This window comes from Battus philenor, unplaced genomic scaffold, assembly GCF_028537555.1.
Source record: "Battus philenor isolate CCGP_79_NKW_IND1 unplaced genomic scaffold, ilBatPhil1.0.hap1 SCAF_7, whole genome shotgun sequence".
NCBI lineage: Eukaryota > Metazoa > Arthropoda > Insecta > Lepidoptera > Papilionidae > Battus > Battus philenor.
The window spans coordinates 5,886,749-5,903,919 of NW_027181737.1; the positions used below are offsets into that span (position 1 = coordinate 5,886,749).

Here is a 17,171-nt window from a genome sequence, read left to right on the forward strand (position 1 = left end):
GCATGTGTCCTAACAACTCAAGTAACCCAAGCCTGAGCTTATATAATTGTGGATGTTATTTATTATTTAAGATTAAATATGATTCTGTAACAGTTGCGCGAGTGTAGCACTAATGCCGCCTGCGCTGCCTGAAGAAGGTTCGCTGGACTCTCCACCTGCCGACGAACACCTGTCCACTGAACCGGTAAATACATGTTATATATTATTATTGTTAATATTTTGATAAGGAATGAAATACAGCCATTTCGTTTGACATTTTTAATTAATTACTGTTTCCTGTGAAACAAATACACCCACACTTCATACTATTAAGCTAAACAGGTTTTAGGGTGTAGTTAACGAAATAATTAGAAATAAAATCATAGTTAATAAGTAAGAAGTATTGCTGAAAGTCATATCAAAATCTCACTATGACCTTGCTGAACGAGGTTGCGGCTTGTCATGAGCTCATTTCTGGAACAGGCTTCTAAAGCAGCATTGGTAGGATCATTGAAAATATTTAGTAGGTAGAGAGAGAAATCAGGCTGGTGAAAGAGAATGTTAACGCATAAAAGGAAGACATCCCTAAACTGGCAATTCGAGTCGTCAGCCTAGAGCACCCTTCCCCGGTCCCTCTCCCAAGAACACTAAGGACCCAGCACAAATTCGGTAAATTCATAGAATCCAAATCCGTCGTAATTGTAGTATGTAGTGACCCAAGCAGAAGTTATTCAGGGAGCCCTCGTCTGCGGCCTGCCCCCGTTGTACCCACGGAATTTGCAAACCCCATTTGAGTAACAGTGCAAGTCAGGTCAAAAAAAATCATGAAACAAATATGTTACAGCCTCAGCCGTGCCTCAAATCTTCAGCTACGATCACTATTGCCCCTGCACCGGTTGAGCTCGCCAAAGATGCTACAGTGGAAATTTCAAAGAAAATACCCAAAGACGAAGATCTTAAAGAGGTTAAGCCTCACGTAGGCGTCAAGAAAAAGACTACTGTACCTAAAGAGGAAGAGAAAATACCGCAAGAGATTCAAGAAAAAACCAAGGTAGATATAATTACTACAATATATTCTGTTGCAGTAAAGTTACGCCGCAGCGAATAAATTGTAGTATATTTAACGAATAAAGTGCATTTAAGCACAAATCATATTTTTTCATTCAATCACATTTGTATTTATTAATAAAAGTCATAATAGTGTAAGTGCTCACAGTGCATTGGCTGGCATCTTTCTTAATCAAGCAAGAATAGGGTATTAATCTATAAGTTTTTTTACTGACATAAAAATAGCAGCTTTTATTACATTTTTGAACATATGTCACTTGATTACTCTAGGTGGAAGAGACAAGTCCAAAGTCGGTCGCGACCGCCACTGACAAATTAACGTCGTTGACATTGACCCAACAAACGCCTGCATCTGCCACGCCAGTGTCTGCAAAACCAAAAAAATTGTCTATAGGTGTGTATAAAATTTGATTCACTATGACACAGTGTTAGTCCAAAAAGACTTATTGTTTCATTATTGAAGAAACAAATATAGAGAAGAACCATATTTTATTTAGTGTAATTTTTTGTTTAGGCGGCCATGTGGGTAGCTTCAAAGAACAATTTGAGAGACGAGCTTCGCTTACCACTCCTCCGGAGATCAAACGCAATGTATCAAAACCGGGTGAGTTAATTATTATGTAATTAATAACGTATGATTACTTTAATTTATTTTATGAAACGTGGGTTCGACATACTTTCGAAAATGCTAAAATGCGAAAGCCTATACCTACTTATAAATTTATAATTATGGTAATACATTAAACTTTAATTGCCCATATAGTGATTTTCATGGATACTGAAACTTCATTTTGTGCATGAAAATAGTTATCCGTGACTGAAGTGAGAGTATTAAATTTAATTGATGGAGTAAGTCAAATAGCATAGTGTATCAGATTTTTTATCTTAATTTATCAAAGAAACATACATATTTGTATAAATGTTTCTTTATTTTCAATGATTTAGGTTAAAAAATGTGTATAGTTATAGCATGGCTGTGTTTTACAGTTGTATCAAAGATTGCCAAACCCAAGGCGCAAAGCGAAGATAGAGAATTACCTGCAAAGTCTCCTGACAATGGCACTGTGAGGTTGCAGCAGATTGGAATTGAACCGACACAGGTAATCGTTTCTCTCTAATGTTGCACGGCAAACATAAAACCGAAAAAAAAGTTAAAAATATATTTTTGTTACTTTGTCTGTTATTAAATTCTGTTAAATAACTTTCAGATTCCTGTAGAAGAAGTAAGAGAAATTAATCGCAGCGGCGTGAAAAAGACTGAAAGCGAACCGATGCATAACACTACTCAGGTGGACCCGTCAGTCTTGTTGCAAGATGCCAGAAGGTACTAACTTTAAAATATTAATTGAAGTTATAAATAAGTAACTTAAAAATAATTATGAAAAGTCAGCTACGGTTACGTTTTATCGTTATTGCGATACGCAAAATGTACACCTATTGTCTTGTGTTCATATTTCAATAGTATTTAATATTTCTTCCAGAAATCGACTACCTTGTATATACAATTTTTTATTAATATAAGTTTTATGTATAATACCTTAAAATAGCAATAATTTTTTTTTTAATTATTAAGAAAAAGATGACAAACAACTTGAGGCTTGACTTAACTATGAAAATTATCTTTTTATTTTTAGGAGTCTTCAAAACTCTATGGCTAAGCTGGTTGAAGAAAAAGCGGGTGAGGAAAACCGCAGGCGCGCTGCTCGCGATATTATCTCATCTGCCATTCGCACTGGTATGGAAATAATGCTTTCATTCTAGAATTCATACATTAATATTATTAGAGCACAGAAATCGAAATTCAAAATTGTAATTTAAACACATAAAAAATCGGTAAATTCATGATCACTCTACACTTAGTTATCATCTAAACTATTTCGTTTAAAACATACTAACTGACCATGTTTCGTCTCACTTGTATAAACGAGCTTCTGCAGCTTATCGCAGTAATCATTGCGTGTTGTAATGAATACAATTTAATAACTAATATTAATGTCTGACATAGCGCCCCGTTATGTTGTAGGTTAAAAGGTAATTGAGTGTTTAATTTAGGTAAGCCGCCAGTGCCTTATGGGCGTTCCTCGTCGGCTGGAGTAACCTCTTTGTCGTCGCCACCTGGTACTCCCCCTGCTGCACCCCCTTCTGCGCCCCCTGCTCCTCGCGTCTACCGTACCGAGGCACAGCACCGCGTCGACGATCACCGGCACAGGTACGTGACGCACTTTCACGCGCTATTGATACCTATTTACCTTTTGGGCTGCGACGCACAAGCATTCTTCACAATGTCTCAGTTACACTCGCCCAGAACGCTACAGCAGTACATCTACAATCATATAAATGGATACATCTCGTTAACCTTTTAGGCTCTAAATACTCGCGATTTAATAGTACGTAGATTGTGTTCGGCTATCGCTTACGGTCACTGGGGATGGAATACTTTTTACTAGATTAAAATGACCATTTAAGGCGCAAACAGTATAATATACAGTATAATGAATAAATAAATAATAAGAACCTGTTTGCACGGGATTAAGTAATTAAAGAGTTATTTGATTTGCGAGTTGCGACTTCGAGCAGGTAAATGCGAGATGGGTAGGCCCCTCACTAGGTGACATAGTAGTAAAGGTCGTGGGCCTATGTCGTGTAGTAGGCGTCGATCGGTTGTTATGATGATAATGATGATTTATAAGCATTCAATTTGTAAAGTTTAATATAAATGTTGAAATTAGCTACTACCCATGTATTCTTTTTTTTAAAAAGTTATTTCATAGAAAAACTCAACAGAGGCATATATATGCGGCTTTAGTTTACATCGATGACTTAGAGTGAACGCATTTTTGAGACCTTCGTCTACAGCGGTGACTTTATCAAACGCTTTGGCTCTATAGAGCCTAAAAGGTTGCAGATGGTACTTTTCTTAGTCCTTGTTCTTATCTTTTAAGGTATACATCCAAATATTTATTTATTAAGGATTGCCAAAAAAATAACTATATTACATATTTGGAATTGAAAAAAAATATAGGAATGAAAAAAAAAACAATTTTTTGTTAAGAAATGTTTATACTTAAGTGAAATTTTAATCTAATTGAAAATGTTAGCAGGTAAATTATTATTTTATTACTATTTATTAATACAATATTTACGAGTAATTTATTTATGATCAATAAGTTCTAAAATATTTTGTATAATTTATGCGACGGTGTAATTTACAGGGGAGTGTCTGTGGAACGCATCATCCCAATCCGCATGTCCGCCGAGGAGACGCCAACTACTCCCCCGCCCAAACCAGTGCAGCCTGTCACATCACCTGTCACCCCGCCCACAGCACAGCGACAACACACTCCGCTTAGGTATACTTTATAACTAACACATCAAGGCGCATTCTAAGAATTTTTCGGTCTCTTAATCCGGTGTAACTAAGTATGAAGCGATCTGAGCTGAGGTTACACAGGCATCGAGCTTCACTAAATTAACTAAGGTCTAATACTAGAAGCGTCCGTTGTCATATAAACTATGTTCACAACGAGATTTTTAAAATTAAGTCATTTTAAATAATTATCAATGAGCAACTATTTCATAGCATTTCTAAATATTGCATAATTTAAAATCATAATTATATTTTATATAATCTATTACATATTCCACTCAATAGCGAGGTAATAAATCGATATTGAAAATTTTTTTTGGCCAAACCTTAAATGCAAAATTGTAATATGACCCCACAAATTCGTGATTTATCGAACGAATTCAGTTCCGCAATTTATGCAATTAAAAAACTTTGTCAATTGACGTTCTGTCAAACATTTTATCCTACAGGCTACATGTAAGGAGTAACGTTGGCATCGACACATTTTTTTTTAAATACTGTTCGGTTTAACCATTTCAGGCGCTTAACATCGACGGAGTCTCCAACAAGCGAGGCGTGCAGCAGCCCAGGCGAGCCCATTAAAAAGTCCGCACGCGAGTTCATCATCCCTATCGCGGTGGAGGGCAAAGGCTATGTGACGCCGCGGCAGCGCAGTCTTGAGCCAGAAGCCGCGCAAGCCGCACACGCCCCGCGCCTCCCTCGCACGCATAAACCAAGACGCATCAGGTTTTACATATTAACTTTCTATGTCTATGCTTGAATAACAATTAATCTGAAGCGACATAGATGATATAATATAGTTTTATTGGAATTAGGTATCAAAGCATTAAAATGGGTGAATATATAGCGCCTTTTGCTGTCAATTGATGTTATGATACACCCTATCTTAAAATCAATGGTTTCAATAACTATAAATATCGTTTTTAAAATTCTGATTACTACATTAAACAATTAAGTATTATTTTCTTTCGTCTGTAATAAACAATAAAGGCTTGTTTTCCAGCAATAAAACCAAAATTATTACTTCAGGGCAAAGAAGACGTAAAGTCCGCAAAATTTTAGTAGATATTTAAGCTATAAGTAAAATCAATTATTATTTAGTAAATTTTCATTAAAACTATTATTTTAGCTAAAAATACGAATTAATTAGTTTATTGTTTTCTATGTACCAGTAGTCTTGTGAGCGGCGGTGAATCTGAAGAAGAAGACGACACACATATGCATCGGTTGAGGTATGTTTGTTTCAAATAATTTTAGTACATAGATATCTTCTAATAATGAGGCTCAAAGAGAGATTCACTCAGAAAGACATTGAAGAGGGTTATGCTCGGAGTTTCGCTGATCTCGGAAGATCGAATGATGTAATGAGAAGATCCACAGATGATTAAAGATGACAGACGTAGCTCAAAGAATTACTTGTTTGAAGTGAAAGTGGGCGTAGCACGAGCCAGTAGACGTTGCGGGGGCAGGCTACCTACTAGGTGGACCGATGACATACAAAGGTCGTAGAAAGGCTCTGGATTCAGGCAGCGTAGAATCGGTCATGGTGGCGATCTTTGGAAAAGCCTTAAGCCCTGCTGTGGGCGCTTGACGGCTAATAAGATAATGCTGATAATTATGTGCTGATTTGCTTTATTTTTAATAACTTGCTTTACAGATTTTTGAAAATAATTTGTCCTTGTCTAAAGGTCGTCTCGAGCGGCCCGCGCGGAGTCTGTAAGTTCGGGAGAGGAAGACGAAGAAGATGAGGGCTTCCACCTGCTCACCGCAGAGAATTTGTTCTCCACGCTTTTGCACAGGGTATATAACTCTTAATCACGGTTAATTAAAAATTTATGCGACTTTTAAATTTTAAAATAATTTTAAATAGGAGAACACCAAACTAGCAACCCAACGCATGACCATGGATGCTGCAAAGCATATCAGAAATCACAGAGAAACATCGGGAACCTTAAAAAATGAACCGCTACGGGTTTTCCACCGAAAATAAGTTTTATTTCATAAATAGTATTCGCGTAAATGTATGGTATCATTAAGTTATGTATTATATTATATCATTAATACGTTTCTTGTTCTTAAATGGTTTTGATAGTTTATACACATTTTATATGTCTACCTATATATGTTCGTTCAAATGAACAATAGAGACTAAGTCATACTTTTCATGACGAATGAATTTGTTTTATTCTAATACTTATATCTTTTTATATAATATCCGTAAACCGTACAGAACAGATGGCCGCTAGAGCTTTATGGTTCCTGGACCACTGACTAGTGTAGTAGAAGTGCAGCATAGGACATTCACTCATAAGGTGGAGAGTCAATATTGTTAAGTCATCGGAACACGCTGAATGCAGGTCCTCTAAGAATGAGGTGGAAACCACCTGCATAATCCATATCTATTAGAGAAGCTTAAGTCCAATACTAGACGTCCCACAGCTGAACTGATGATGTACTTTCAAAGTTATTCCATTGACTCGGCAAATTGCAAAGGCTACATTATCGTATGATTTTCCAGGTGCGTGCATTAACTCAACGCCTCAACGGCGAGGAGGGCCCGGGCTTCCCTCAGCATCCACACTCCCTCTTCAACAACCTACATCAATCTCCATTCTTCAACAGGTATGTTCTATGGATACACTAAATGTGTGGCTTAAGTCACTTTAACATACATATAAGTTTTAATGTAATTTCACAGCCCCTATTGTTTTAATAAATATTGTGGATCGCTTATAAATAAAAAAATAGTTTGTATTTTCTTAGTAAAAACTTAGTGTTGTATACCTTTTTATTCACAAGTTACGAAATAATGATTAGCGGTCCATTCCGTGTGCTATTAACTAATTTTTTCATCATAGCTATATTTTAATTTTACCAACTTGTTTAATTGTCACTCATTGACAATCCTTCCAGGATTATACTTCATATTTATTTTTAAAAAATACTATCAATCAATATGACTCATCTATTCATCGATGTTTGACAACTAGTTGTAATATTTCATCACCAATAATATCGCATGTAGGTTTATAAATTGTTTTGTTTTTAAATTCAAACTAATGATTACTTTAATTTCCCGCATGCAGCCCTCACTTACCAAGGAGACATCTGGTGTAAGTATCATAAACATGTTTCTTTACAATAGCATTATAGAAAATAGCTTTATTTTAAAAATGACTATACTTAATTGTTACATGCAGCACTCATAAATTTGTGGAAAGTAAACGAAGTGTCTCTGAAACGTGAGTTTATTTAAATTCAAAATATCTTATTCGAGGGCATTTACACGCACTTATGAATTATTTTAATCGAATCGTCGATTATTTTAAATATTTAACAATAATTTATTATAAGCTACCACTGGCTCTGTATGCTGGTCTGTTGAGAAGAGCCTGCCAGATACTGAAAAATTGTCATACCAATATTAAGCATGTAAATAAGCACAAGCGTGTTAAGCTTTTTTATATTATTTGATTATGTTAATCGTTAGTAGTAATATTTCTATTTTCAGCAATATTAAGTTGGCCGTTTTTGCTTATTCACACAAAATAAATCCTATCTAATAACAAATCTTTACCTTACCAATTTTGGGTAAAATTTGTTGGTTGAAATTTTAAAAATGGTTAAATTTTTACATAAAAATAAATTAATGTAGCATATTTCAGGAGGATCACTTTATACAAGATTATTAGAATTATAGGTACAAAAGCTTTTTGCACATGAGCTATATATTTAGGCCTTTACAGCTTTTATACGTAATCAATCACCCACTATATACATTGACGCAAATAACTATTTGTAATTAAAGTTATATGATTATAAATATTTTTATTGTTTATATAAGTTTCGCACGGTTGGTATATTGCACATTATTGCACAGGCGAGACGGTTGGGGCTCACGCGAGCTGCACTCGGACTGGGAGTCGATGTTCAACAAGAGCCGACAGCCAATGCCGCGAGGTGAGTGGGGCTTGCGCCGCTTGGCCGCATCGTAACGTCGCACGGGGAAAACGTCGCCGGTGTCGCACACGCGCACGCGCACGCCAGTGTCTCCGCTATAAGCACATACATCGCTTTGCCGCACAAACGTTGAAAACATCATAAAACCGAGGATTAATTTTTTTTCTTTCTTCATAAAATAATGGTACAGTTTAATGAAAAATTCACATTTAGAATTTATCTAAACAATTATAACATAAAACTTACATAAATATCGTTATATTTTAACAATAAGGAATTTATTAAAGTTTAAACTTGTTTCAATACGTAACAATTAATAGTTCCAATTAAAATTACATGTATAAATCAATAAGCCGAATGGTTAAAAAAACATTCATATTGTTTTAATTAAAGAACAGAGTTGCAGTAGTGAAGTCTAATCTCGTTAAATATGGATGTGTTTCAACAAGTTTGGAAAAAATGAAACCTTTTCGAGCAATTATTATATGTTTCAAAATATGCAACACGGTTGAATACCGAAAAAATTCTAAGAAATATGATATTTTAAAAATCAAGTCAAATATTAATTGAGAATATACTTGAATGTGACATGGGATGTTCAATAGTGAATATTATAAATAAAATGTCGGTAAAGGAATGTATATATATATGCAAATACACGAAAACACGGCATTGCAGTAGCTATTTAGTGCGCCGAGCACGGCCTACGACACTCACCAGAAGCTGGCTTTCCACTAAACAAATAAATTAACTTATATTACATTACATATTCGGGGTTCCAGCGCGTAAGTTGCAAAAAGCGTGATACATCTTGATATCTGTGGCGTTTTCCACCGTCACCGACGGTTTGATTTTTCTAACATTTACAACATATTGAATAGAATATCTAATACATATGCAATATATCTATTAAATGTGTTCGTAATTGTTTCGAGTTCATTAACAACATTAATATTTTTAACATTTTTTTTTCTGCATTGTAGTTTTCTATTGTTTTCAAGTTGCATTATTTGTGCAGGTGTTGACTTTCTCCTACCCGCTAACATTAGCAGGAAAATGTTGCGTTGCTCTACATTTTTACTTTATTTTTATTATTAGCAAAATGCATGAATTGGAAATGAAAAATATTTCATTTTCGTATTGTCTGTGGAAATGCAGTATTAATGCAATATCATTAAGTAGAATTTTATTGGAGATGGACAATATATTTTTAAAATTAAAAATTTGGGCCGTATTAAAGTTAATTTGTTTGCAAAGTGAGATGTTGCATAAATGTGTAGTTAGTGGATGTGGTAGCACTCGACTTTTACTTAGTGTACGTCACTCTTGTGTCGGAGATCGTATGGGACTTTTGACGTGCACACGAAAGCTACGGCCTCTGGGGAGAGAGTACCTTACAGGCTCTGGGGTGGAAGGGCTAGGGGGCAGAAGGACCGGGGGCTCCGGGGGGCGTGTGCAGCGGTAGTGAGGTTGTGTTGGTGTGGTTGCAGTTGGGTTGCGCGTTACACTGCATGCTCCGACCAAATCTTCACTTCACAGCGGCAACAGCGCCAACCACAATCCCGCCACAAACACCACACAGGAATAGGTACTAAAACATGTTTATTTCTTCATTTATGTGTTTTGTGTTACGCACCGCGCTGCGGCTGTTTACCAGAATAGAGATGCCTTTACAACGCGGCGAACTTTGCTCACGCAGTTCATTTGCATTCTGGTAAATTGATTTGATCAAACAGCAACATTTTAATGCATTCCTTTGTGTTTTGTTTTGCATATCCGAGCTTCCGTTTGACCTAAATCGATTAGTTCTCTTTAGTCTCAACAATTAACTTTTAACCCATTGCATCGATGTTACTTTAATCATGAATTAATAATTTTATAAATTTTGCATTTTTGTAAAAAGAAAAAACATTAAATTAATAATTAAACAGTTACTGTACTTTTTCTAGTGAAAATAGCAGGGTTGATACTATACAGTAACATCAACAGCCACTGTAAATATCATAACGTCAAACGTAATGCATGATCGAAACCGTGTGTTCTTTTGGGTTCCGTTGCAGGTAGTTGTAAGAAAGCCGGCAAGAAGTACCAAACGTCGAAAGCACAGGAAAGTCAAACCGAGCGCGGATTAGATCTGTCGGATTTGGATTTGAGCTCAATAGAATTCTCGGAGAGGGAGATGGCCGCGCTGTCGGGGCTGACGCCGGCGCTCTCGCGGCGCTTGCAGCAGCAGTTGCTCGCGCACCTGCCCCCTGCCGCCGCGCGCTCTCTGTGCCGCACGCTGTCGCTGCACGCCACGCCCGCCTCCACCGCCGCCTCCGACTCTGTCCGTCACAGAACTACCCGCAGCCATTCTGCCTCCAAATCTGATGAACCGCCTAACACAGATCTCCTCGACGAACTCACAGCCGGTGATGACAAACTACCTCCCGATTTTACACTCAAACCTGATAAAAAGAACAGCTCCGATGTAAATACCAATAACGAACAAATTCAGAATATTAGTGAGCCAAAGGGCATTCAACGCCGCTACTTACGGGGCCATTCAGTGAAATCAATCGATGATGATACCTCTACCGAAAATCCACCAGAGAATAACATCAAAGCAGCAAACAGCACGTCAGATTTTGCGTCTGAAAATCCTGAACCTGATCTGATAAAGAAAACCGAATGCGATGGGAATATCGGTCGTGACGATAATTTGGATTTAACCGCGTCGCATGTTTCTCAGTTTTGCACGTTACCTCGCCTCAAACGTAACACTTCGACGTCCAGTAGCTCAGCGTCTACCTTTCCTGCCGTGGAGCCGAAAGGCTTTGACTTTTCTACAAAAGTATCTTTGGTAACGGAGCCTAATCAAACTAGGTGCAATAGTATTCGTAACACGCCGGATCGACCACTGCTTAGTAAATATTTAATTCCCGAACGACATCTATCTTTGGATGAATCATATTCTTCAGATTCCGGCAGTATATTATCTGAGCCGAGCTATATAGCGGCATATGGTACATCATCTTTAGGTAATTCATCCAACTTGGGCTTTAGACGCCATTCGATGAGATTAGCAAGCGATCAACCCAGAAAGCGAATCTCGAGATTTCTTAGGTCCGACTTCTTTGATACACCTCCGGACGAAAGTCTTTATGCTAAACACAAGAAAGAAAAAGAATTAGAAACACAAAAAATCCTTAAAGAAATCAGAGAAAAGAAAAATAAATCTCTCGATTCACCTAAAAGCCCATCGAATGGTAGCGAGACTCCGTTGTTAATTAAAGACGAATCCGCTTGCCATCGTAAATGCCTGTCTCCTGTAAATAACTTGATGAGCAAAGATCGCAGTAGATCCAATACGCCATTTTTCCCAATTTTAGATAACATTAAGGAAACTAATTTGGACACTTCATTAACGATAACAAACACAACTAATAAAAATAAAGAGACTAAAAAAATTTTTGCCGATGAGAAAGTACAGAACAAAGAGTCAAGAATGACTAGACCAAAAAGTTACCCTATTAAAAATTGTAATGTATTTGATGTATCAACTAAAACTCCAGCATGCGAAAGAAATGAATTTAAAGATCGTGAGAGCGAAGAAAGAAAGTTACCGAGAGAATCCAAATTAATACGACCAAAGAGCTATCCGGCAAGCAGTCCGTCTCCGGAAAAAATGTATGGCAATCGAAACGTCAAAAAGGACGAAATACAAAGTTCCACAAACTTAAAAGAAGAAAATGGCAGTAGCAACAGTAATCATGTTGAAGTAAGCTTCAGTATTACATTACCCAAGAAAAAATCGGTTTCGGTGTCAAAATTAGAATCACCAAAGAATGTAGATGTATTAGAACAGAAAATTGAAACTAAAACAGACATCACCCCCACACTTGTATTGAAAAAATACCAAGTTGTTAATGAAGAGAATGAAAGCAAATTTGAAAATAATACTAGTTCTGGAAATGGCACAGTCGCTGAAAATGCTAAAAAAAATAATTTGTTAACAGTAGAAGACGGTTCAAACAAAACTACAGAACTTAAGAAAGTAGACAATGAAACAAATAATAAAAAAGCTGTTAAAAAGAAAATTATTAAAAAAGTTTCTTCGAAATCTAAAACTGATTTGATTAGTAGCCAAGAAACAGTTGATGACAACAACTCAATAGACAAAAATAAAATTGTTAAAAAAGTAAAAGAAAAAAATGTTGAAAATAACACCAAAGTATCGACAAACATGAAGAAGAAATCCGTTTTACAATCTATTGGCCATAAACTAGAAAAATTAGCGTCGACTAAAGCGAGTTCTCCTGAAAAGTCATCTCAAAGCAGTACGTCCTTCAAGAATTCGGCGAAAGAATGTTCCAAATTAAATAGAATGCAGAGAGAGCAATCCGTACCTGTAAGCACAAACCCTCCCACCGAATCCAACCTCATCAAAAGAGCGGTTACGCTGACTGATGTTGCTGCTTTAGAAATTCAGAATACAAATCAAAGTAAGACGACAGTATCAAAAGTTTTAGGATTATTTAAGAAATTTGAACCTAAAGACAAAAATGTAAAATCTGTAGGAGAAAGCGCTGTGAGTGAAGTCAATAACGTTAGTAAATATGTTAACCATGAAATCAAAACTGATACAAATTCAGATATCGAAAAAGAAAAACCGAAAAGACCAACTTCATTGTTATTGAACGGCTTAGGACGAAAGAATAAATACAATAAAGCCGCGAGTGACAGCGTTTCTCTTGCTTCTTTGGACACTGACGAGCAATTGGTACTTAAAAAAAATTGTGACCCAAAAAATATAAGAAATTCATTAAAATTAGATTTTTCAAGATTGCCAAGAGTTAAAAAGATAGTTCCTACAAATCCTGTGATAGAACCACAAATGATGAATATTTCCTCGGGCGACAAGGAAGTTGGAAAAAAAGAAATTCTTGAAACGAATGGCTCGATTCCTGTTGGTAGCAGAGTGGAGTTACTCGATGATCATTCACGTCGTTCAAGAAGCACGTCAATTTTTAGTAACTCTGATATTAAATCTGAGCACAGTGCGGAAATTAAAATACCGGAAAAAAATTCTAACCTCTTCACTGGAACCTCCGTCCTTAAAACCGTGCGTAATAATGACTCTATTAGTCCCGAAAAAGAAGATATAGTTGACAGAATTCGAAGAAAAAGTTTTTATTCTAGATTCAATGAAAAAAAACAAAGACGAAAAAGTAGTTTAGTGGGCCCAGGTGCTCCTGAATACGACCCCGTGGCCAGGTTGCATTCGCAGCCTATAGATTCGAAATTAGACGTGTCGCCTACGTCGCCCAGCACCTATGACTTGTCGCCCGGATTTTCCATTGCGTCAGACTTGTCGCCGTCAACAGACCGCTACAGATCCTTGTTAACCGATCTTCCTAGCACGAGGAGTAGGTTAAGGTATGAGGGATTCAACGACAAAGTCGATACATACAGATCCCTTGATCGGAATGATTTTAAAAAAAATTCAGGCGGCAGAAGCTATTTTGATTACGATCAACCATCATCTTATAACAGTCACAGATACACGCGGACTAAATCTCTCTTAGAAAATTCGGATGGTAACGAAGACCTAAGTTTAGGTCACGCCAGAGATCCAATGAAATACACGAGGACAAATTCTTTATTCGCCCCTGGGAACTATGCGACGTACAGACCGAAAACAACTAGGAATTCCGCCATCATTTTAAAAGACAGTGAAAAAGAACCTAGTCCTGAGAATGTACTCGATAAAATAAGGAACAGAAAAATCTCTATAAGCGTAACAAGGAAACAAGATTCAGAGGATTCACTACTGCCAAGGTGTGTATATATTTCCATGTTACGTAAATAATTGAAATAACTTTCCCGAAATTAAAGATTTTACTCTCTGCACGCTTCATGCTTATAAATAAACTTTGCACTAATACATTAAAGGTTTTATGATGTATAAAAAATTAACTTTAGCAAGTTTGATAGATACATAAAATTCATGTAAAAATTCATGAAGTAAATTCTACATTGTTTAGATATTTTTTCTTACAAAATACTACACAATATTTTTAAAGTAACAATTGAAAGAAATATAAAGAGGTTAGTTATTAAGACAGAGGCTATAACAATGAATCCATTAAGCATATTCATCGACACAGTGACATCGATAAAAATTTCCATAACATACATAATAATTTTTTACATTATGTAATTTCAGATCCAATGTCCCATCTAAAAGCGAAGGCGACCGTGCAGAACGCTCTGAGAAAATTGACTGAGAGACGCTACTGAGTTTTTTTTCATCGAGATTAAAAATAAATTATTTGTGATTACATTTAGCATTTTCAACAGACCTTACACATAATTTATTTATTGATTTCGTTTTAACATTAAGTCTGAATCTTCCATAACTACTTGCTATTATAGAACGTAATGCGTTTCTTGCTCTTTATACGTTTAGTTTACAACGTACAATTCAATGTACATTCTTGCCGCGTAGCTCTACGACTTTGACATATTGACTTGAAATATACAATTCGAACTACACTTTGAAACGAATGAATATATGGAAGAACAATTCTTTTGTCTATAACTTTCGAAACTTAACACGTTAGGCGTAACGAATAGCGTAAATGAAGTGTCTGAATATTGCATGTAGTAAATAAGAAATAGCGAGGAGCGTTTTTAATGTTTTAAGATAACGAGGAATTGCATCTTTTGATATACGGCTGATGGTATATGATTTTTTAAAACCGAATTGACTATATGATATATTGAAAATGAAAACTTGTATGGTTTGCGAGTAATCAACTTTCTTTTATTAAATGATTAATTATACCGAATGTTACGTGCCTTTGTATAACAAAACTACTGGATTTGATATTAGTTTTATTGACAAAAACAAAGCTTTGTGTGATTGCACAAATATGTTTTACTCATTATTTTTATTTGTTAACTGTCGTAACCAACTTTGTACGCTATCCTAAGTCAAATTAAGTTTTAATGTTTATTGTAACGATATATAGTACTGAACGCTAAGTCACTTGGTAACAGTTATCGAATAGAATGGTGCTTAGTTGAAGATTTTCGTAGAACATACGTATTTATAGAATGACAAGCTAAACAGCTCGTAGGTATTACTGCGTCAACGAATGTTTTGTGTTTCCTTTTCAATGTAAATGTTATCTTGATTGTGACTACTGTCAAATGTTTTAATGAATTGTTTTCATTTGTTGCCATAATCACTTTTAAGTAATCAAACGGCTAGTTGTTAGTCGTTGACAAATCAAGCAGATGAATTGAAACAATTTACTCGCATGTCTACTTTCATTTAGAATCTATTTATTAATTTTATTATTAAATTGAATCTATTTATTAGTGTGTGGTGATTATTAATATTTCTTTTGTTAGTCATGGTAAAACATGCTGTGATGTTTTAAGATGAATATTATAATTACTATCACACGCGTTTTGTATTGAATGTCAATAAATGATATATAGTTGAAAACACGTTTTTTATTTCCTTAAATATATATAATTCGAAAGAAAATCCATCTGTTGCGATTCATTCATAAGTTGACCCATTTAATCAAGTCACCACAGATTCAGTTTCCCAACGCAGTCTTCTGTAAATCTTTGAAAACATTTGCCGAATTAATGAAAAATATTCGAGAAGAAATGGCGACGATAGCTTAAATTTGCTGGTGTGTTTTCGAAAACGTAGTGTTGTTTGGAAAAATGTTCCCAAAGATCTAGAGGACCCTGTCGCCGCCATACATCTTACACTGTATAACACACTACACTAAGACTACTGTCATAAATAGTGTAATCTACAATCAATCAATCTGCTTCGCATTTTAACTTTAGGTTCAAATAGAAAATCAGTTTGGCGACAAAGGCACATTGATGTATACCGAGAAATCGAGACCCAACACATGTAAACACATGTAACTGAACCCGCACTGACACACGAAACGCACCCGGGAGTCACCAAACGGTGCACGGCCCCCACAGGACGGGCACGCCTGCTGCCAACTACGCTCCAGCTACTGATGTCTACCAATTCACATCACTACAGAGTAACACCGATAGCGAAACACGGTCTCAAGCATATCGGCCTCTACCTAGGACACCCAGTCCTACCCAGGAGTCCCAGAAACCCAGGCACGGCTCCCGTGTAAATCAGGTAGGCCCGTCGTCCTAGGCTATCATCAAACACGGCCGGATCACTGATCCGGAAGGGTCCTCCACACTCGCCCCTACAGACCCGCCACAACCACCATCATCTCAACACGGTCTTTAATCTATCTCTCGATATACATCATCTCATAATACAATTCAATCTACCAATGGTTTGTGCAACTTACCCGGGCGATAGGTAAGTACTAACCAACCGTCATCGTTCAAGAATCTTACCACGTGAGGCCTGTGACCGTATTACCAATCGGTCACAACACAACACGGCTCCACCTATGCACTTCTCAAGCGCACACTCTGTGCGGCAACACATCCTTCACCAACACATGTTGGTTACTCCTCCACAAGCGCACACTCCGTGCGCCAACACATGCCTCACCAGCGCATGTCGTATTCTCCTTTGCACGTGCGCACTTCGTGCGCCCACACATGCCTCACCAACGCATGTCGTATTTATCCTGAAAAATACTCCCTTCGTCTTCCCGAATATTAATTCGGTCTTTCCCGAATAAAATTCGGTCTTCATCCTTTTCTCCATCTTGACAATTCTCTCTATTCACGCGTCCGAAAAATCGCGTATTTCGCGACAGACCCTAAATTACAATCCTTC

At 36.6% G+C, this 17,171-nt stretch overlaps 1 protein-coding gene across 4 annotated transcripts in view; it reads left to right on the forward strand.

Annotated features, from left to right (window-relative positions):
• Nuak (Nuak family kinase 1) overlaps nucleotides 1–15,844 on the forward strand; it is a 53,712-nt gene extending 37,868 nt beyond the window's left edge. Inside the window, exons 12-28 of one of the 4 annotated variants that reach the window (XM_068774737.1) lie at nucleotides 94–184; nucleotides 824–1,030; nucleotides 1,318–1,441; nucleotides 1,562–1,651; nucleotides 2,035–2,147; nucleotides 2,256–2,371; nucleotides 2,682–2,782; nucleotides 3,100–3,256; nucleotides 4,260–4,397; nucleotides 4,934–5,140; nucleotides 5,587–5,646; nucleotides 6,103–6,214; nucleotides 6,933–7,036; nucleotides 7,501–7,527; nucleotides 8,295–8,374; nucleotides 10,435–14,194; nucleotides 14,583–15,844. In XM_068774737.1, the coding sequence (XP_068630838.1) occupies nucleotides 94–184; nucleotides 824–1,030; nucleotides 1,318–1,441; nucleotides 1,562–1,651; nucleotides 2,035–2,147; nucleotides 2,256–2,371; nucleotides 2,682–2,782; nucleotides 3,100–3,256; nucleotides 4,260–4,397; nucleotides 4,934–5,140; nucleotides 5,587–5,646; nucleotides 6,103–6,214; nucleotides 6,933–7,036; nucleotides 7,501–7,527; nucleotides 8,295–8,374; nucleotides 10,435–14,194; nucleotides 14,583–14,643 (5,548 nt within the window). In that variant the 3' untranslated portion in view covers nucleotides 14,644–15,844. The remainder of the gene's footprint in view (nucleotides 1–93; nucleotides 185–823; nucleotides 1,031–1,317; nucleotides 1,442–1,561; nucleotides 1,652–2,034; nucleotides 2,148–2,255; nucleotides 2,372–2,681; nucleotides 2,783–3,099; nucleotides 3,257–4,259; nucleotides 4,398–4,933; nucleotides 5,141–5,586; nucleotides 5,647–6,102; nucleotides 6,215–6,932; nucleotides 7,037–7,500; nucleotides 7,528–8,294; nucleotides 8,375–10,434; nucleotides 14,195–14,582) is intronic. The other 3 variants (XM_068774738.1, XM_068774740.1, XM_068774739.1) reach the window with 3 other exon arrangements.
• Nucleotides 15,845–17,171: the final 1,327 nt, after the last annotated feature.